This window comes from Cetorhinus maximus, chromosome 15, assembly GCF_964194155.1.
Source record: "Cetorhinus maximus chromosome 15, sCetMax3.hap1.1, whole genome shotgun sequence".
NCBI lineage: Eukaryota > Metazoa > Chordata > Chondrichthyes > Lamniformes > Cetorhinidae > Cetorhinus > Cetorhinus maximus.
This window is the reverse complement of record NC_135893.1, coordinates 79402053-79424927: the sequence shown is the minus strand read 5'-3', so window position 1 is coordinate 79424927 and position 22875 is coordinate 79402053. Positions and strand designations below refer to the sequence as shown.

At 41.4% G+C, this 22875-nt stretch overlaps 1 protein-coding gene across 1 annotated transcript; it reads right to left on the bottom strand.

The window, feature by feature from the left end:
* On the bottom strand, positions 1 to 22402 carry pmm2 (phosphomannomutase 2). Its single transcript, XM_078558703.1, has 8 exons — positions 22287 to 22402; positions 21515 to 21626; positions 18821 to 18897; positions 14180 to 14271; positions 12020 to 12119; positions 6052 to 6127; positions 4054 to 4169; positions 1 to 2155 (listed from the first exon to the last, which is right to left on the bottom strand). Exons 1-8 carry the CDS (start codon positions 22362 to 22364, stop codon positions 2051 to 2053), a joined length of 756 nt encoding a protein of 251 aa, XP_078414829.1. The 5' UTR covers positions 22365 to 22402; the 3' UTR covers positions 1 to 2050.
* Positions 22403 to 22875: the final 473 nt, after the last annotated feature.

Genomic DNA, 22875 nt, shown 5'->3' with positions numbered 1-22875 from the left:
TTTTTCCTGAAATTGCTTTTATCATGGCTTTATTTGTTTGCAAAAAAAAGTACAATATCCTTGCAGTGCACAGAATCACATGTCACAGTATACAGAATCAAACTTGCACACAAAGCCTTTGCTCGAGATATTTCAGTCAAGATGTAAAATGGAATGCTATGTGAAACCAAATTATTATTAGAGATATTAGGAAAGGCAGACTGCCTATGTCTTGCATTCAGGAGTTCTAGTTTCTGTTGTTCCTTTCTTTGAATTGAATGAACACAAGGACAGCTACAACAAGCATTTAAAATTATTTCCTCGTACTCTGATATATATATCTTTATTCTTAAAACTGTAGGGTATCGAAATATATCTCTCATTGCATATGGCTAGAGGTAGGAATAACAACATTATTTTAACATGTAGTATATGATTGACAGCCATCCTTACAGATGTAAATGTAAACAGATTTCCAAATAGGAAAATTAATTAATTCAAAGACAGAAGTGGATCTTAATTAGATTTTTGGGGACCCCATAATCATGAATATTGTATAATTGTTGTAAAATGTAGTTTTAAATAAAAATGAAGATCACACACCAACAGATGGTTCTGTGGATTATTGCTTGGTACTGTATGAGCATTATTCTGAAGTCAGAGAACCCATGGGAGATGATTAGCAAAATCACTGCAGGGCTGCTACTGAGAGCTCAGCTGCTAAGTATAGCACCCTTCTAACCCTCACAGTGACTAGCATAATTTTAAAAATGCAGAGTATAGGTCTTGATTGAATCTAAAGTTAAGTAATAAAGGGCTGGATCTTCTGAGCAGTGGTAATGATCGTTGGATTGCCGCTGAGATCGAAAATTCCCCTGACTCAATGCTGCAGTGTGTTTCTCCCTGAGTATTCCAATCCCAACTTCCACAGAAATGCGCAGCGCCGTGTCTCTCTGGGAACTCCGTCAGAACAGAGTAGAATCAAGGAAAGATAGGACATCCCTCCTTTTTACAGCTGCCGGATGGTAAGTTTAAAGGTCCAGTCTTTGAATGTTAGTGAATGGATGAGTGAGAGGATGAATAGGTAGGTGGGGGCAGGTAGAGGGGTAAAGTAGGTAAGTGGATGGTTGTGTGAAGTGGGTAGTTGGGGAGTTGGTTGCGGGGAGGGTGGTTGGGTCAGTGGCGTGGGGGGTGGGGGTCGTGGTTGATTGTGGGGTCAGTGGTGCAGTTACCCAGATTAAAACCTGGCCCAATATGTGTCTAACATTTCCTAGGTAACTATTGTGGATCTGTCCCAAGTCTCCACATCTAATTCAGAGGCATTCGCAGAGGGTCTCAGGAAGCTGGGGAATTGCCCATCGGATGCTGAAACTTTCTGGGCAATTCCCATTTGGGTCAGCGCATAAGATCTTCCACAGGGTCCTGAAATGCATCTTCGGTCATATATCCAGTATCCAACGATCTGGAGACCAGAAGATTTGGCCCAAAAATTCCATGTTAAGGAATTAAGGTTCAAGTGATAATAATTCCTGCTGTTAAGTTTGATGAAGTACTTAATTGAATTTCCTGATTCGCAATTTTGCTAACCAGGTTTTTTTGGTTAAAAAAAAAAATCAATGGAAGGAATGCCACAGTAAATGACTATAACCTTATTCAAGCATTTACACTATATTTGCCTAATAAATTCATCCTTCTTTCACATCAGGTCTAAATATTCTACATGTTATGAGGTAAGAAGTGCAATTAAGAGGATCATTAATTGGCTGCATCTTTAGCTCCCATTTATTAATCAAATTATCTGTTGCTTAATTTCTACTTGAGATTTTGCCTTTAATTTTAATTTTAGGGACCACACCCATAGCTTGCCCAATAGTTAGCTAATACTCCACTAAAAAATTAGAGGTTATTTTTAAAAAAAAAAGTTGCTCCTGATGTAATAAAAATAGTTTCAGGATTTTTGTGGAAATGGTCATATAAGCTGAGAAAAGTTAGATTTAATTCAAGTATATTTCTTCATTTAGATGATGTGAACTTGGAAAACATCCACAACTTCATGATGAACACTGATCCCTCAGTGGAAAAATAATTCATCACAAATTCTCCTAGTGTCCTCTGGAGATGTCACAGAATGACCTATAGTTCTTGCATCACTGTATATTTCATAGTCATTCCCACCCTGCAAAAAGAAGATTTATATGTGTTTAGAGAAGAACCACAAATAATTTAAGACATTCCCAATCATGATTGGCTGGCGATATTTTACATTGGGATCCTGGGGGACATTAGAACAGCTGAAGGCACATACAAACATATTAAGCAGGAGAAGGCCATTTGGCTCCTTGAGCTTGCTCTGCCATTCAATAAGACCATGGCTGATCTGATTGTGGTCTCAAATCCACTTTCCACCTACCCCGGATAACCTTTGTTTTTTGATTCCCTTGTTAGTCAAGGGAAGGCATGTTCAATGTGGGATTTCCTCCCACCTCCTTCTCTCCACCGCCCTCTGGCCTGAAGTTAAGGCTTTGGTGCTGAAGATGAATTTACTGATCTCTTTACTGACCTAGTTATACTTATGATCCAACAAGGTCACCTTTTGAAATATAGGCCCAGAAATGTAGCTGCACCTGTCTTACAGGCACCATATCCTCTAATATGACAGGCGAAGTCGGTGCATACATTGAGTTGAGCCATACTGATATAGGCATCAGAAGAGGTATTTTGGACCCACCCCATGAATTAGACATCAAGTCCTTTGTATATGTAAATAAAGGGTCCAAAGGCCCTTTACCAAATTGCTTTTGGAAAGAGCCAGTTGCATTTAGGGAAAACCGGCAGTACTTCAAGGAACCTCTGCTGTCCACCACTAAAATTGTATGTTTTTAAAAACTCAGCCCATGGTTTTTAATGTGGAGCCATTAAGGAACATACCTGCACCCTCCAGCTCCACATTACAAAGGGTAGGAAGATGGGTTGGAAGTTTATTCTTTTGGGGCAGGAGGTGGGTGGGGGGTTGCCCTTGTGGATCGGCGGTGGGGGGGGGGGGGGGTGCGTTATGGTTGCAGGCTGGAGTGGAGCGGGTCAGCTCCACACCAACTTTACTTCTGGGGGCTGAGGACCCCCCTACAATAAAATCCCTCCCTAAGGTCTGTTCATCCTGCCACCAATAGCAGGGCTCGGAGGTCTGAATGAGTAACATTCTGCACACTTCTTTTCTGGCTTGTTGCCATGGGCTGCTGCTAAAGCTATGATGAAAATATTGATAACACGCAGTAAAGTTATTCGAGAGCCAAGCAATGTTCTTTTGGTTGTCCTGTTTGGTGTTGAAGTGTGTATGCTGTGAATTCAGACACTTACACCATTTTACACTGGGTTTATACCAGTGTCTACTTCAATTGCTATGCAAATAAGCTGACTCAAGATGCCTACATGTAACCCTATCTACAACCGATTATCACAGCAGTGGCCGAATTCACTTTAAAATTAAATCCTCTTAATTTTTACGAAATTAGCTTGTTGCAGTCAATGCTAGGTTCAACCTGTTTAAAGGTTTCCACTAAAAGTATTGCAATGAGATTGAATATTTAGAGTTAAAGTACTTTGTACAAGCTGCCCCCCCCTTGAGCTTTCCAGGCCATGTCTGCTGCAGTACCTTGTTTATACAATGGAATACTTCAAATATTAAAAGTTTTATTTCAAAAGAAAGCAGCATCATTTCAGTTTCAAGGATACCAATTCTTGGTGATTCTTCCTTTCTATATTATGGCCTGCTCCACCCTGGGCCACAAGCAAAGCAGTGAAGGTACTTACCTTGACCTTGAAGTTGACCTTGTCTTGCCTGGTAAACCCTGCTACCCAATTGTCAAACCTCCAAAGCAGGTTAAATCAGTTTGCCAGCCTTATCAAAATGTTTAAATTTCCACCCACGTCCTGGGAGTCGGTTCATTGTCAGCCCCTTGTCACAAATTCGTAAGTAAAACACGGAAGAGGGCGGGGTCAGAGTTTAGAATTTTAAAATTTTCACCCCCAACCCACTCGTTTTGTTTGTGCTTAAATTTCCCCGATGTGTTTACTCACTGGTGAGGTTTTATCACCAAAGAAATGGATGGACTTGTAGTTGTCACTCTCAAGGATTCCCAGGCAGTATCGTTTATCCCACCCATCTGGAAACACATCAAAGCTGATCTGTCCACCTGGGAGTGAGGGAGATGAAAACAAAACAGGTTAGAAGTAACATTATATATTTCCGTAACAAAAACAAAAATTGCTGGAAAAACTCAGCAGGTCTAACAGCATCTGTGGAGAGGAAGACAGAGTTAACGTTTTGAGTCCGTATGACTCTTCATCAGAACTAAAGAGAAATAGAAATGTGGTGAAATATAAGCTGTTTAAAGGGGGGTGGGCAGGTGGAGCTGGATAGAGGGCCAGTGATAGGTGGAGGCAAAGGAGAGAATGCCAAAGATGATATAAACAAAAGGTCAAAGGGGTGTTGAAGGTGGTGATATTAGCTAAAGGATGTGCTAATGGTGACATTAAGGTCGAATGCAGGATGAGCAAGTGACAGATAGCCCTGGTGGGGATAGGGTGGGGGGGGAGGGGATCGAAATAGGCTAAAAGATGGGGATAAAACAATGGATGGAATAAATTGTAAAAATAATAATAGAAATAGGTGGGGAAAAAAAATATATATAGAATATATATAATAATTATTAGAAAAAAGGGGTGAGGATGGAGGAGAGAGTTCATGAACTGAAGTTGTTGAACTCAATGTTAAGTCCGGAAGGCTGTAAAGTTCCTAATCGGAAGATGAGGTGCTGTTCCTCCAGTTTGCGTTGAGCTTCACTGGAGCATTGCAGCAGGCCAAGGACAGACATGTGGGCATGAGAGCAGGGTGGTGTGTTGAAATGGCAAGCGACAGGGAGGTCAAGGTCATGCTTGCGGACAGACCGAAGGTGTTCTGCAAAGTGGTCACCCAGTCTGCGTTTGGTTTCTCCAATGTAGAGGAGACTGCATTGGGAACAGCGAATGCAGTAGACTGAGGGAAGTACAAGTGAAGTGCTGCTTCACTTGAAAGGAGTGTTTGGGCCCTTGGACGGTGAGGAGGGGGAAGGGGCAGGTGTTACACCTGCGGTTGCATAGGAAAGTGCCGTGGGAGGGGGTTGAGGTGTAGGGGGTGATGGAGGAGTGGACCAGGGTGTCCCGGAGGGAACGGTCCCTACGGAATGCTGATGGGTGGTGAAGGGAAGATGTGTTTGGTGGTGGCATCATGCTGGAGTTGGCGGAAATGGTGGAGGATGATCCTTTGAATGAGGAGGCTGGCGGGATGATAAGTGAGGACAAGAGGGACCCTATCATGGTTCTGGGAGGGAGAGGAATATATATTATATATTTCTGCCTCACAAAGCATTACTGATGCCAAATCCTGAAACTCCAGTGTCTTAATAAGGTAAAAATAAATAGTGCAAGGAATGTAGACTTTTATTAGTATATTTAAGGGTTCAATACATATCCACTGGGAATTTCTTTGGGTGTTCTAACCAGCCACCATAACTTAAGCCAAAATTCTGGACAGATACATAAATAGGGTTTGGCCAATCTTCTGAAGTTACGATAGCTAATCAGTGAGCCCCAGAGGAAACTCCTGGCGACCATCTTATTGTTACAATGAAGTTAAGGTTGATGTGTAAACAGGGTTGATGCTAGTTCAAATCAATCTGTAGACCTGAAGGTTGAATCCTTAGTACCTGGTGACTTGACACCAAATATGCAGAGCACAGATTAAACAGGCTGGATTTCAAAATACAAATGAAAGCCAATTACAACAGGTTGCATTCAAATAAATGCACCCCATGAAAGTATATAAAATTACTTCAATAATGCAATTCTAATTCATTATTACAGATGTTATTTTCATTGTTTTTGGAGTGTGCAGATTGTAAAAATTAACTGCTCTTAGACAATACATCTGCCTTCTCTGTAATTACTATTTAGATAATGAAAAGATGGCTGATAATCTCGAAATGGTTGATATATATCACTCAAATATATATGGAATATATAGAGAATTAAAATTACCTATAGAAAAAGTGAGGCCCTTCCCTGCAAATTCTCTTCGTAAATCGGCCACAAATTTTTCTCTGATCTCTTCTTTCTGTTTTAAAACAAAGCAGAATTACAGCACATTTCAAAATGTACATTCACTTTGTAAGAAACAACACTCAATTAGACCAAAAGAAATTCTCCAAAGATGCTAGTAAATTGGATCGCATTACAAGTTTCATGTCACCTGTACTGGCGGTTTTGGGGGCTTCTTTTAAACTCCAAAATTTGTTCAGCTTGATAATTTCAAACCTGACATCTATTACACAAAGAAATTAAATGCACAAACTGCTCATCTGCAGTTATTTCAATACAAAGCATTCACTGACCAAATCTGAATGGTCACAGAATACGAGGATTGAAGCCTTGATCAGAATTACCAGTTAACATTCCACCAAATCTGAACAAATGTTTATGAAGTACAGGATAGGGGCTAAACGAAGCAAATGGAAAAATTTTACAGGCACACTTTTATCCCTTGATTGCAATACCAGTTATGCAGCAAAATGAAAACCAGGGGTGGAACTTCACATCGGTGGGATTTTACAGTCCCACCGAAGTCAATGGACTTTTGAATGGCTCGCCACATTTTACAGCCCCGGCCCTGCACTAAGAATAGCTGCAGTTTCTATTCAGGTAATATTCTTAATTTTAGGTTACTCGAATTTGATTTAGAACATTCTGTTTTATCAATGAACAGAAAATGTGTGTAATCTTGTCGGAGCAGCATCCTGGTGTACCCACATACTGTGACAGGTGGGTGACATCCTGCAAGTTCTTGCCAACGATTTGACAATTCAGTGATCTGACCTTTGGAGGACCTGCTAAGCATGGAAATGTGCATCCTCTTATGGGAGGAGGAATGATAGTAAAAGAAAATAAATCCACACAAACAATCTTCCACCATCTAAGTACAGTACAGCGCTGAGGCACAAGAAAAGATTGTGGTGACTGTAGAGTGCTACAAAAAAAAAGGCAGGGGAGCTTAAAAAGGAATATTAGGAAATGATCATAACCTTAATGGTGAGGGACTTGTAGAGCTGTGGAGGAGTAAAGGGATTTAGATGTCCATGTACGCAAATCACTAAAAGCCAATGCCTAGGTAGAAAATGTAAATCAAAAAGGCTATTGGAACTTTGGCCATATCTCAGTGGGGTTGGAATTTGAAAGTGATAATTCAGTTATCACAAATGCTTGGTCAGATCTTATTTGTTTTGGGCACTAATGGCCTATGGGTACACTGGCCTAGTGAGAGGTACAGTATAGATTCACCAGAATGACACCAGAGCTTAAAGGGTTAAATAACAGGGACTGTTGCACAAACTTAGTTTATATTCCTTGAATACAGAGCTTGAAGGGCGATCCCATTGAGATGTTTAAAATGATAAATGTATAAAATAAGATAGATACAGATAAATTATTTTCTAAAGGAGGAATTGAGAGGATGAGGACATAATTTCAAAATTAGATCTGGGCCATTTAAGAATGAAATCAGGTTTTTTTTTTCACACAAATGATCAAGGAAATATGGAACTCAAGTGGCTATGGAATGCTTGGTGAATTGAAATTTTCAAGACTGAAACTGATAGATTTTTATTAGGCAATGGCATCAAGAGATATGGATCAAAAGTGGGAAAAGAGAGGTGAAGTACAGATTAGCCATTATCTAACTGAATGGCAGAATAGGCTCAAGGGGTTAAATGGCCACTCCTGTTGCTTTATCATTCAGTATATGGATTACTGCAAACAGGATCATTGTTAACCCTAAAGATCAGCAACTCTAGGACAGCAGTACAAAGTACAGTGAACTAGATCATAGGGCATTAGGTCCAGTTACAGGAGTTGCTGCAAAACCATCAAGAGAAATGGTTCCTTAAACCTAAACAAAATTACAACACAATAGTTAAAAATTCAGCTGATCTGAAATTTACGAACCCTAGGTTCGGACCAGGAGAAAATCCTCTTCTATAACCCAATTATTTAATAACCAATTCCCAGTACTTGCTACAATGCTTTCCCACCAATATTACTGATACACTGAAGGAACTGTACAATGACCTTTAATGCTGAAATATGGTAGTGCTGTAGTACCCAACTTAAGAATCTTATGCAGAAACTGCCAAAAGTATATGAAAATCTGCTGTTTAAACGGCAAACTTTCAGTGTAGCTGTACAGCACCACCATGTGGCAATAACTGGAGACTATAATATTACATTTATGTTTACAGTTAGGAGCATTTTAGGCCAGCACAAAATCACAAGATAAATAGCAGGTTCTGAATAGCCTACTCTTGTTCCTAATGTTCCTAGAGCTATTTGACCCACCTTAATTCATCCATCCAGAAAGATGCTACAGTTCTCCCTTCACAGTATCCGACACAATTTCATCCCCATTACATTCATCAGAATTCTATTCTATTATGTTTATTATTCTTTTGTGTGACATTCCGAACTACAGATGTAAACGTATCTTTTAACAGTGTGAATCTCTGCTGCCTTGACCTACCATGGTTTGGTTTGAAGATATATTCTGCATTAACCCTTTTTTGTTTTATATGACTCGATGTATCTTTATATAACGCTATAAGGTAACTGCTTAGTCATTACATGTAAAGGCTGCAAAGACCACGTTTCTCCCATCTTTCCTCATAACTTAGTTCTTTGACATTAGACTATTCTCTCAACCACCTCAGGACTTGAATATCTCTCTTTCACCTCAGTGGCCAGAGCTGGATACATCAGGTGTGGGTTGATCAGAACACAATACATTTTGAGCATGACTTGCCTCAACTATAACTGGCAATATAGTTCTGCATTCTATTTCTTTTGTTGCTCCTATATGACTGGACATGCTGAGCGTTGAGTCAATTAAAACCCTTGCACAACTCATCAGTAGGTGGTTAGGCAACATTTATGGAATATTTACGTTACCAATTTTCTTCTAATATGTGCAGTTATGGCACTTAGCCACATTAGATTTCAATAATGCCACTTTTGTCTATTAACCGATTTTGAATAAATTATTTTGTATGTAATGAGTTAGCTCTTCAAATTTCAAATGTAACTTCTAGTCTGGCAACTTAAAAGGAGTAAAAAAAATTTTTAAAAAACAAATAAAGGAACTAGTGGATAATATGAAAGGAATGCTGGAAACAAATGTTCAAAGAGGTGAGGGAAGGAAACATGCAAAGGTGAGTAACTAAGATAGTCGGTGTACCAGTGATTCTGAAGTGAGGACCAGTAGCTTTCAATACACAGCATTTGTAGAAAGTAACCCGAAAAAAGATTTTGTTTAACTCCTGCCATCATGGTGATTAAACAGATCACATGTGCTGATGTTAGCGGTGTCTTCCTCATTACCAGCCCAATTAAGATCAGAACTGGGGATGGAAGTTGGATGATTCCACTATCAGTAAAGCCTAAAAAGGGTGCGGGACCCTCTTTAAAAAAAAATTTGGTCTTTAAAATTGTACTAGGGCTTGATAGGGTAGATGTAGATAGGGTTGATAAGGTCCCACATGGGAGACTGATAACGAAGGTAAGAGCCCATGGGATCCAAGGCAATTTGGCAAATTGGATCCAGAATTGGCTGAGTGGCAGGAAACAGAGGGTGATGGTTGAGGGTTGTTTTTGTGACTGGATGCCTGTGTCCAGTGGGGTTCCACAGGGATCGGTGTTGGGTCCCTTGCTGTTTGTGGTATATATAAACGATTTAGACTTGAATGTAGGAGAGTTGATCAGTAAGTTCGCAGATAACACGAAAATTGGTGGGGTGGTAAATAGTGATAGCCTTATATAAATAGGTAAAAAGAGGATATCCTTAGATTACAGGGGGATATAGACGGGCTGATCAGTGGCAAATGGAATTTAATCCAGATAAGTGTGAGGTGATGCACTTGGGCAGGACAAACAAGGCACAGGAACACATGATGAATGGTAGGACCCTGGGAAGTACCGAGGATCAGAGGGACCTTGGTGTGCATTGGTCCTTTAAGGTAGTGGGACAGGTAGATAAGGTGGTTAAGAAGGTATATGGGATACTTGCCTTTATTAGCCGAGGCATAGAATATAAGAGCAGGGAGGTTATGCTGGAACTGTATAAAACGCTGGTTAGGCCACAGCTAGAGTATTGCGTGCAGTTCTGAGATCCTTATTATAGGAAGGATGTAATTGCACTAGAAAGAGTGCAGAGGCGATTTACCAGGATGTTGCCTGGGCTGGAGAGTTTTAGTTACGAGGAGAGATTGGATAGACGGGTTATTTTCCCTGGAGCAGAGGAGACTGAGGGGGGACATGATTGAGGCATATAAAATTATGAGGGGCATAGATAGGGTAGACAGGAAGGAACTTTTCCCCTTGGTGGAGGGATCAATAACCAGGGGGCATTGATTTAAGGTAAGGGGCAGAGGGTTTAGAGCAGATATGAGGAGGAATTTTTTTTCACCCAGAGGGCGGTGGGAATCTGGAATTCTCTACCTGAAAGGGTGGTAGAGGCAGAAACCCTCATAACATTTAAGAAGTATTCGGAAATGCGCTTGCGATGCCATGGCATACAAGGCTAAGGGCCCAGTGCTGGAAAATGGGATTAGAATAGTTAGGTACTTGTTTGACTGGCGCAGACTTGAAAGGGCAAAGGGCCTTTTTCTGTGCTGTAGACCTCTATGACTCTATATAGTGATAACTGAGAGTGAGATACACATGTGTAATCTAATTCAGCCAATATCAAAAACCACAAGTCTGGTTTGCGGTCATAATCAAAACCCAAGGGTTAGATCAGCCTTGAGCAGATCATATGCAATTATGGGGAATGTTATTCAATTTTAGCAAGGACTTGGATAATGGTAAATGGGACTTAAGCAGAGTTTTTCAGCAGTTGAAGTTTGAGGATGGTGGATTGGATGCCAGCCAAAACAAGTTTTGGAGTTAACAAGTTCTGAGGTGAAGCAGGCATGAATGAGGGTTTTGGAGGGCAGATGAGTTCACACAGAAGAGGTGGAAAGTAGGCAGTCCTGGTTCATGCTGGGACAATCAAGGTTCAACCTGAGACAATGGTTAGGGTAGGCAATGGAGATGGTGGCAAAGATAGGGACAGAATTTTCTGGTCGGCGTGCGGGGGTGGGCCCGACACGCCGATGTGCAAAATGATGCGTGATGACGTCGGGCGTGTGTCCCGACGTCATCGCACGCCATTGCAATATTTTGTTCAGTGGGCATGCACTGGAGTTGGCTGCACACCCGCCGAAATATAAATGGCCTATTAAGGCCATTAAGAAATTAATTAAAGCACTTAAGAATGCTGGCCGTCCAAATTTAAGATTGGCGGGCAGGTGAAAAGCCCAAGTGGCCTTCGCGTTTTTCAGGAAACCTCATCCACGGGCGAGATGAGGTTTCCTGAACCTTTTTATTAAATAATTAAGTAAATTTTCATAAATTTAAAACATGTCCCAACTCATGTGACACAGTTACATGATTTGGGACATGTTTAAATAAATTTTTAAATCATTTATTCAATCCTTTCAATATCCATACAATCTCCCTGAGGCAGCTCAGTGCTTCAGGGAGATTGAAGCGCGAAAGAGCGCTGGCTGACTCCCCCTTCTTTCCCCGCCCGCACAGGTAATGCTGAGCGCTACAGGCTGCGGATTACGCTGGGCGAGCCTTAATTGGTCCGCCCACGTAAAATGGTGGCATGCAGCCGATTCGCTCCGTGCCTGCTCCTGCCCAGCCCGCATTCAAACAGGCTAGTCTTAATAACACTGCACCCATTTAGCACCTGTTTTCACCATTTTGGGCAAGATAAACCCCTAAGTTTCTGACCAGCAACCAATCTGAAATTGTTTTCATTCAAGTTACTTCATTTGCTGAAGATTAATTGGTGTCCTCAAATCTGTTTCCTATATTTTCATCAAATCATCCAAGAGACTTTTTTTTCTAATGTACTCACTTTGTCAAGTTCAAAGAATTCAATACGTTCTTCTTGGCTGCAATTCCTACCGACTGGACTGATGTTTAGCATTCCATTACGGAACTCAATAAAGGTGCCCCTGTGTAAGAAACAGAACTTTATACAGTCACTAATCATCACTAATGTTTAAACTATTGTAAATTTTGAATTACATATGACTGTAAAATAACTTCAGTATAGATTATCAGTCCATCTACTATGAGGTGCTTCAAGTTTTTGAAAACATTTATGATTAATATATTGAATAAATTTTTAAAAGTATAACTTCTAATATGACATATTTAGGAAATATATTCCTAAAGACTGGTGTATACAAAATTATTCAACCAAATAATCTAAAAGGAGAATTACCACTACCACATGTAAGTCAACACTGGAATGGCCAGATTAAGAAGGTAAAATATACATCTTGTGGCATGGTGTCAGAGGGGAGGATTAAAGTTCTTGGGGCACTGGGTCAGGAGTTAACTAAAGGGGTGGTCTAGAGGGAAGTTAATTAGATTTGTGGGGGAAAGTTTAAACCAATATGAGATTGGATGGGGTAAAACAATACAGTAAGCTGCAAGGAGCAGAGAGTATACATAAGAAAATTAAATGGCTAAACAGGACAAAATCATAAAAATGGGTCAGAATGCAGGAAGACAGAGGAGGGAAAATTCCCAACAGTAGAAACCGAATTAAAATTCACCAAGTATAAGAATTAAAATTAGGGAACTCATTGATCAAAATAGAAAATTATGATTTAACAACAGTAATGGAAACATAATTGCTGCTAGGTCAGGATTAGCAATTAAACATTCCAGATCATAAAATGCTAAGGAAGGATATGGGGAATTGAGACAATAACTGGAGCATAAAGAATTAAGTAGAGAAGTTATCCCAAAAGTATTAATTTGTATAGAATTGAAGACTGGCAAGGAATTAGTCACACTAGTGGGAGTAATTATAGATTACCAGTGAAGAAGAAATCAAATACACCATTTGTAGACAATTTAGAGAAGTATGTATCAACAAAAACTATAATTCATGGGGATTTTAATTATTCCATAATGGTGAGAGAAAAATGTTTGCAAAAGTGAAAGCATTTTGCAGTGTTTTTCTGTCTGTCTTGTTAGTCAATATATTGCTACTCCAACAAGGAAGAAAGCACAACCTGAGCTGGTTCAGATAATAAAGCAGAGTTAACAAGTAATCAAAATTAGAAGAACATTTGGAAAGCAGTAGCTACAATATATCTTTGCTCAGAAAATTCTAGGATAAGAGTTATAATAATTAAAAAACAGGAACACTGTAAAGTATAAGAAGTCAAAAAATAACCACAGTTTAAATGCAAGGAAATATTTAAACAAGAGACAGAAAATCAGTAGGCAAAAAATGATGCACTGAAGGTCGAGATTTTCTGGATGTGTAGAGAGATCAAATTGAATTTCAAACTTAAAAAGGGCATTTAGCACTTAAAGGGTATTTAATTAAAAAATAGGGAAAATATAAATAGAAAAAACTTTCTAGAATAGAAAGGTTAAAGCATGAATGTAAATTAATCTAAAAGGGCAATAAAAGCACTATTGTTCGGCACATCAGGGGTCAGGCAAGGAAGAGGTGGGGCCACTGAGAGATTAAGGTGACAAGCTTGTAATTGAGAGTGAGGGATCTTCAGAATTGATAAATTTAAGTACTGTCCCTCGGATTTTGCAGGTTACTATTAAGACAAGTGGTACAAATGAAATTATTCAAAATAAAATTAGATAAATTTAAGAAGATCCTGTGGGAAGAAAGAGCAGATGGTCTGACCTTCTAAATAATCTTCTAAACTTCTTAGGAAAAGAAAAAAATGTTTCAGAAGACTGGGCGCTGTCAAATACAACTTCCTTATTTAAGAAAAAGAAACAGGATAAGACTGGACATTATAGGTTAGTAATTTATAGGTACATCGAGGTCCATCCAATTTTTACCCCTATTGGTCCCACTGTATTCAAATGTTTACTTCTCTTTTAATTCATTGGAATCACTATACATTATCAACAAACAAAGTTAGCAGTAAATAGATAAATATTAATGTGCAGAATGTTTAAAAAATGTTGATAAAATAAAAGATTGCAAACTATGCTGAAGTTGTTTAATTTCAGATGGGATTTTTACCTTTTTTTAGGCAGCTTAATCTTGGCCATATAATTTAGAGAGTAGTTGATCAGGTCCTGCAGTATTTCTTCACCAACATAGCTCTGGATGCTCTAAAAATCATGGCATATAAAACAAAACTGCTGGTGAAGTATATTTGATATCATGAATAAATACAGTGGGCTGGATTTTAAGTGCCTGGTGCTGGGTGGGTGGAGGCCTGACCCGCCCACTGCATTACCCTAGCGTTTCTGGGTTTTCCGACCAATTAGTGTGACAAGGAGTGACAAGAACCCACGAGTCAATTTCAACTTCAGTATTTAAAGCAACATTGCAAACATGCAACTTGATGTATCTTGGAGTTGGGAGCATGGCTGAATGAACTGGCAGAATGGAGTACAGTTGCACCTCGTCTTAATGACACTTCCCTGTTTGTGATGTTGGAGGCTGTTAAGGGCCTGCAGAAAGATACACTTCCTACTGACTGGCAGAAAAAACCTGGTGATACATAGAAGTTGATGCTGGAGGTTGCTCATGAGGTCAGTAACAGGAATGTGATTCCACACTTGTGAATTTATGCTGAAAGCTGTTTATTGAACTAAGTAGGGCAGGAAAGGTTAGTACACATCACTCTTCCCACCAGCTAACCTTGCAGGTGCACCCACCCCTCTCTCTCTACGCACTTCCTCACATCCTAACCTGTTCACTCACCACTGAAAGACCCTCATCCTTGTGTAATTTTCATTCTCAACAAATGCACAGATGATGAATGAGAGGTACAGAGCTGGAGGTGGCCTTCCATCTGTCTCTCACTGACAACTGATGAGGAGGCTAGACATTAGTGGAGCCTCAGCATGCATACCACAGGGGATAGAGGCCTCCCAGCTACCTGGTAACAGAATTAAATGGAAGGCAGCCACATGATGTACAACACTCACTCATGTTGACCTGACATCAGCAGCCAGTGATCATGTGAATAATGATCACTTTAACATTCTTACCTTGAAATTCTAATTCATGTCTTTAATCTCCCTCAGGGCCTTCAAGCATCCTCAGGAGATAGTCCAGGAGCATGACAACAACTTCTCCCTGTGAATGTGCATCGCCACAGGACTCATGCAGAGCATGCACCAGCTCAGTTACTCATACTTCGGTGGGACTGGCAAGGCAGATTGTTCAGTTTTCACCTGATGATTCACTTATTACAAATGTGCATGAGCAGATGGTGGAGACAAAAACAGCAGAGCATTTATGCTGGAGGCTGCCTGATACTCCAAGCTCCATTCAACTGGACGCACCTGCTATATCTTAGGGACCATTGACGAATAAAATACTTCTAGAGTAGCAGCAAGGAATGAGAGATTTGCTGGCAGGTTTGCCAGCTGCACGGTGCACATGCGTAGAGAGATTGGACAAGTCCCAAGGATGAATGGTGTGATATCACAGGTCTTTGCAATGATGTCTTTCTCAATGTAAAGAGTGGCCATCTGCAGAATGCATCCTTAAACAGGATGTGTAATACCCTAGCCTTGCACCCACTGATGTAAAGTGTTCACCAGCAGGCAAGTGTGGGTGGACCATAAGAGGAACGATGGTGAAAGGGAAAGTGGAAGTTGGGGCTTGATTCAAAGCATTTCCACTTTGCACTAGTTATCCCACCTCAGTCAGTACTGCATTGATGGCTAAGTCTGCCCCAGCACAGGTACAGGTGCAGCATTCTTTGCCCAGTCCCTCAGGGGGATTACTAGGAGATCCTGCAAATGTCTCCATCCGAGTTCTGGAAGGATCCAGAGGCAAAAAAGTTATGGGCATCTAACATTACAATTTGCTGTTTTCAAAATTATCAAAGTGTCATATAAGCCACACTTGTATATGAATTGTCCCCTACTTTGATTCCCATTCTGGTTAAAAGAAAATCCCAGTGTATACATTGATCTGTATTCAGAGGATATAAAATCAGTGATGGAGAAGAAAATTAGAAAGTAGATTTTACATTTTTACTGTATTTTTGTTAAATTCTAACATCTATATGATACACTTAAGATTTTAATTTATGCTAATTTTTTTTTGTTTTTTTTATGTTTATGTGGAACCTGATGTGAAAAAGAAAAGGAATTTTTTTATTTTATTCATTCATGGGACGTGGGCTTCGCTGGCTGGGCCAGCATTTATTGCCCATCCCTAGTTACCCTTGAGAAGGTGGTGGTGAGCTATAGGTGCAGCCCATAGTGCTGTTAGGAAGGGAGTTCCAGGATTTTGACCCAGCGACAGTGAAAGAAAGGCAATATATTTCCAAGTCAGGATGGTGAGTGACTTGGAAGAGAACTTCCAGGTGGTGGTGTTCCCATCTATCTGCTGCCCTTGTCCTAGATGGTAGTGGTTGTGGGTTTGGAAGGTGCTGACTAAGGAGCTTTGGTGAATTCCTGGAGTGCATCTTGTAGATGGTACACACTGCTGCTACTGTGCGTCGATGGTGGAGGGAGTGAATGTTTGTGCCAATCAAGCGGGCTGCTTTGTCCTGGGCGGTGTCAAACTTCTTGAGTGTTGCTGGAGCTGCACTCATCCAGGCAAGTGGGGAGTATTCCACCACACTCCTGACTTGTGCCTTGTAGATGGTGGACAGGCTTTGTGGAGTCATGAGGTGAGTTACTCGTCGTAGGATTCCTAGCCTCTTGTAGCCACAGTATTTATATGGCTAGTCTAATTCAGTTTCTGGTCAATGGTAACCCCCAGGATGTTGATAGTGGGGGATTCAGTGATGTTCATTAACTGGCACTTGTTTGGCGCAAATGTTACTTACCACTTGTCAGCCCAAACCTGGATATTGTGCAGGTCTTGCTGCATTTGGACGTAGACTGCTTCAGTATCTGAGGAGTCATGAATGGTGCTGAACATTGTGCAATCACCAGCGAACATCCCAATTTTGACCTTATGATGGAAGGAAGGTCATTGATGAAGCAGCTGAAGGTGGTTGGGCTGAGGACACTATCCTTATGAACTCCTGTAGTGATATCTTGGAGCTGAAATGACTGACCTCCAACAACCACAACCATCTTCCTTTGTGCTAGGCATGACTCCAACCAGTGGAGAGTTTTCCCCCTCATTCCCATTGACTCCAGTTTTGCTAGGGTTCCTTGATGCCACACTCAGTCAAATGCAGCCTTGATGTCAAGGGCAGTCACTCTCACCTCACCAGTTCAGCTCTTTTGTCCATGTTTGAACCAAGGCTGTAATGAGGTCAGGAGCTGAGTGGCCCTGGCAGAACCCAAACTGGCCGCCAGTGAGGTTATTGCTAAGCAAGTGCCGCTTAATAGCACTGTTGATGACCCCTTCCATTGCTTTACTGATGATAGAAAGTAGACTGATGGGGTGGTAATTGGCTGGGTTGGATTTGTCCTGCTTTTTGTGTACAGGACATACCAGGGCAATTTTCCACATAGCCGGGTAGATGCCAGTGTTGCAGCTGTGCTGGAACAGCTTGGCTAAGGGCGTGGCAAGTTCTGAAGCACAAGTCTTCAGTACTATTGCCAGAATATTGTCAGGGCCCATAGCCTTTGCACTATCCAGTGCCTTTAGCCGTTTCTTGAAATCACGTGGAGTGAATCGAATTGGCTGAAGACTAGCATCTGTGATGCTGGGGACCTCCAGAGGAGGCCGAGATGGATCATTCACTTGGAACTTCTGGCTGAAGATTGTAGCAAATGCTTCAGCCTTATTGTTTGCACTGATGTGCTGGGCTCCCCCATCATTGGGGATGGGGATATTTGTGGAGCCTCCTCCTCCAGTGAGCTGTTTAATTGTCCACCACCATTCAAGACTGGATGTGGCAAAACTGCAGAGCTTAGATCTGATCTGTTGGTTGTGGAATTGCTTAGCTCTGTCTATCACTTGCTGCTTATGCTGTTTGGCATGAAAGTTCCTGTGTTATTACATCACCATTACACCTCATTTTTAGGTATGCCTGGAGCTGCTCCTGGCATGCCCTCCTGCACTCTTCATTGAAGCAGGGTTGATTCAATGGCTTGATGGTAATGGCAGAGTGGGGGATATGCTGGGCTATGAGGTTACAGATTGTGTTCGAGTACAATTCTGCTGTTGTTGATGGTCCACAGTGCCTAATGGCTGCCCAGCCTTGAGTTGCTAGATCTGTTTGAAATCTATCCCATTTAGCACGGTGGTAGTGCCACACATGATCACCGTCTAAATGGGATAGATTTCAAACAGATTTGGCAACTCAGGATGAAACAATTCTTCCTTTATCAGCACCAAGATAACACTGGCATTCAAGGTGCTGCATGATTAATTGATCTGTTAAATGTAAAACAAATTATGCAATGGCATGATGGAAATTTATTTTTTAAAATTTAAATGTAAATTATAAGCAGTTACACTTCTACCAGATCAGAAACGCTGGCTGCATAAATTGCTGCCGCACATTTTCAGCCAAGTGCTTCTTACTCACATTTTCTAGTGTTGTGGCAGTGTGTCAGATAAAACAAGCCCCTCTTTTATTCCTCTCTTTGAGAGAGGAGGGTGGGAGTAAGCTAGATTAATAGATCAAAGAATACATATTCCCAGAGGTAAAAGTGTACATTAATAGTAAAAAAGGGCCTATTTCTCCTTTAACCGATACAGGTCAGTTTCATTGTTTTAAAAACTTACCTGTTTAGCCAAAAACTTGCCCTCTTTATATGCAACTAAGCCATTTTCAGCAAACACATAATCAACTTTTGAAACAACTGAAAGGAAAATAAAGCAGACATGTTAGAATCTGGTACAACTGAGATGTTTATTTTCCTGAAGTCATAATACCATAAATCTATGTATAGTCCACCTGTTAACTTAATCAGCATGGCTTGCTTTATTTGTTGCTCTAATTCTGAACAACGTACCACCTACACACTAGTGATTTAAAGCTGAAATACAAGAAGTTAAAACAACAGCCACTAATTATGCTGCATTACTAAATATTTTATAACATTCAACAGCAAATTAGATCACTCCACATGTAATATAACTAAGCCTTGTAAAGAGAGTGGTTTACAAAGGTGCATGGTAGATCAAGCAAACTGTCCAAAGTCACACATAGAAACTTGGATGCAGTAGTTACTGGTAAGTAATCAGTTACAGAAACTGACCGGTAATCTCTCCTTCCTAGCCCAGATGCATGAAGACCAATCACTCCACTAAACCCGCTGACAACAGCAGATTAATTCTACATTGAAAATCTCATTGATTGCATGTAGATATATGGAAATATAAATGTCTTGAGAGCCAGTAGCATAAACTGTGTAAGACCTGGCAAAGAATGCCATCTATAGGTCCAGGTTTGACTTGGCTTGTGGAGGTGGTCCCTCTGTCAGCCTGTCTCTCTCTTGTGCAGTTTTGTCCATGTCTGGGTAGCCGTAGAGAAGGAGCACACCTACTGCCATCAGTAGCCACTGCAGGAGCATGGCGGATTGTACAAATATGCTTAAGTTTCCTTTGTTTTTGTTTAAGTTCTCTATTAGTTGTGTCCCTCTAAAAAGGGGCACTGTTATTAGGTTTTGTTTTCATTTGATGACATAGGAGCAATTTAATATCTCCTTTTCGGCTTTCCTGCTTATGTATCACTCAAATTCTTACTGACCTTTCTTGGCTGACAAATAGTATCAATTGTGCTATTCATACCATTATTTAAAGGTTACATTCAGAATATCAATTTTAGATTCCACAATTTATATTGCTGAAGTCCTATTGCCATTCCTACTCAACAGCAACCAGCTGGCCCATTTTCTATGGTCGTATCAGACACAATAAGACTGCTATTGCTCCTGTCAGTTCTGATATGGATTGAGGTAGAACTGGTTTGTTAGGAATCTGCTACTCAGAACAAACATTTTGTAAACAAACTCTTCTTGAAAAATAAAATTTACCATCTGTTTTGGCATCACCTTTGGCTTTGCATGAATGTGTTGCTTTGGTAACAGTGAAACAGAGTCAATTGAACTTGGGTTCTATGACTTCGTTTTAGAGTGGCAAATTGACTCCGATGTTAATGGGGAGGTGGAGAGGATTTGGGGAGACCAAAAACAGCCAAAGAACCCGGCAAGGCTAAGAAAGTGGAGATCCTACTGACCTTAATGGCATTCATACATTTTCTTCCTCTCCAGCTAACTGGACAGCCAGAAGAAAAAAACTGTTCTGTTGAAGAGTCATACGGACTCGAAACGTTAACTGTATTCCTCTCCGCAGATGCTGTCAGACCTGCTGAGTTTTTCCAGGTATTTTTGTTTTTCGTGTGCAGGATTCTTGGGATTGGTTTCTGGCAATCGAAAGAATAGGGAAGAGCTGCAATTGTGGTATGAGGTGGGGAATGTCCGGTTAGCCAAAGTCTTTCTTGAGGAGCTTGGAGGTGCATTTCCTGGCCCACAAGGAGTGCTGAACCATTTAACCTGCGTAGACAGCAGCTCCCGCCTTGGTTCACCTGCAGAATTTCACAGCTCAAGCCTCCTCTTCAGTTCTGTTAAAGTTGTGTCACCTTAAGCTAATTTAAGTATTTAAAACGAGTGCAGAATGTTCTCTCTGAACACTAGGGGGCTTAGTTTAAAACTAAGGGGTCCCCCATTGACGACAGAAATTAGGACGAATCACAGAGAGCAATGGAAGCTGGGTTACTGAATATATTTTAAGGCTGAGTTAGGCAGATTTTTGATCTAGACTTAAGTGTTATGAAGGGGACAGGTAGGGAAGTGGAGTTAAGGCCATATTCAGATCCTATCTAATGGCACAGGAGGCTTGATGGGATGGGTAATGGTGCTTCTAATTCTTATGGTCTTATTTACATTCTATCCTCTGGAAGATAAATCCTGATAACACATATGGTCTCTCCTAGGCAAGAGAACTTGAGTTAAGACAGGTCGTACAAACAAGGGACAGCCCAATTGGAAACAGACTGAACAATAAATGCAGCGTGAGGCTATCTGCGAGCGATTTTCAAACGTTGATGGGCTGTCTCTCCTTAATATCCTGTCTATTTACTCATTGGTATTTTGTAAACCCAGCTGCCGGGATTGCCACGTCGTCGTTGCTGTTCTGGTTGGTTACTTGTCCCGCCTTCATCATCAATCAGAGAAAAAAAAAACTTTCAGTTTTCGATAGGGCGGATTAAGTTGAGATTTCTTTTTAAATCAAGTGCTGGAGATAGGTCACAGGTGCTTAGGGTTTGTTATTGACAAGTTCTGCAGCGACCGCCTTTACTTTTGCATTAAACAAAATGTACAAACTGGGGACTAAAGACAATGTATGAAGCTCGGTACCGTCAATCTGGTGCAGGTCCCCGCCTCACTGTGATCCTGTTTGGAAGGAATGACTCACCCTCGTCTCCTAGCTGCTCTTTAATTTTATCGAAATCAGAACCGCCCACAACTCCAACTTTCACCTTTTTCCTTAAACGTTGTATAAATTTATCCATGTCCAGGGTGATTTTCTAAAGTACGACAATGGGGGGAGATGGGAGAGGGAAACACAGCAGGGTGGAAATTAGTGGAAGATACCGGAATTAAAAACGGCCACAATTTCCAAACTAAATACATATCCATTTTATAGACATGTATCTTTAAATAGTAAGCTAGCTGGAAACAAGGTTTCCAAGGAACGTTTTAACAAAAGAGCATCAAAGCGTGCATTGGAGAGTATAGTGGACATTGCTGGGAATTAATTTTACAAGTTTTGTTTATGGTTTAATTAGTTATTAATTGGGGAAATATCTGTTTTCTTTGTTTGGTGACACCAGTAGTTTTATTAAGAAAAGGCATCAATCAAGAGGCGCTACAGTACAGGGGAGCTCCAAAATGAATGGATCTCATCCCGGGATCTCTCCATTCAAAAACCGATCCCCAGGATCCGCCCCCACTCACAAACCGATCCCCAGGATCCGCCCCCACTCACAAACAGATCCCCAGGATCCGCCCCCACTCACAAACAGATCCCCGCGATCTCTCCTTTCACAAACCGGTCCTGGGATCTCTCTCCGTTCACAAACCTGTCAGGACCGGGACTCTGTCGTCACTGGCGAGAGGCCCGGGGAGTGACCTTACCCCTGTCCGAGGACGGCTCTCCCTGTCCAGTCTGATAAGCGGAACCCTACCTGCCGAGCTTGAGTGAGGGTGCCATCCACATCAAAGAGACACAGAACCCCGCCAAACTCCCTCTCCCCCGCAGCCATTTTCCTTCTGGCTTCCTAACGGCACCAGGACGGCTTCCCCAGTGCGCAGGCGCAATCGAGCTGAATCCTGGGAAGTGTAGTCCCTTGCGGCGATTGGCTGTTGGCCTGGCACAGGGGGTTGCCAGGACAACAGACTACAACTCCCAGAATGCAGAGCACTAGCGTGGTGTGGTGGGCCGGCCCATCTCTAGCACTGCTGGTTCAAGTGAGGAAGCTGATGGCCGGCGAGTAACTGGCCGGCTAGTTGTCTGGCGGCCTGCTTTTGGACACACACGCGATGTACAGGCCTCTCCTGGGCGGTGTTTGCAGCAGGCTCCTGTCCCCAGGCCGGGTAGGTGTCCTGTCTCTCTCTATGTGCTGTCTGAGACACTGCCCCATCAAGGCCCAGCTCCTGCACAGTCTGGAGTGGAACCAGAGGCCATTCCTACCCCATGTCACTGCACTCAGGCAGGGAGGGAGGGAGGGTTGCCCAGATTGCATTGCAGAACACACTCTTGTGTATTGAAGCACT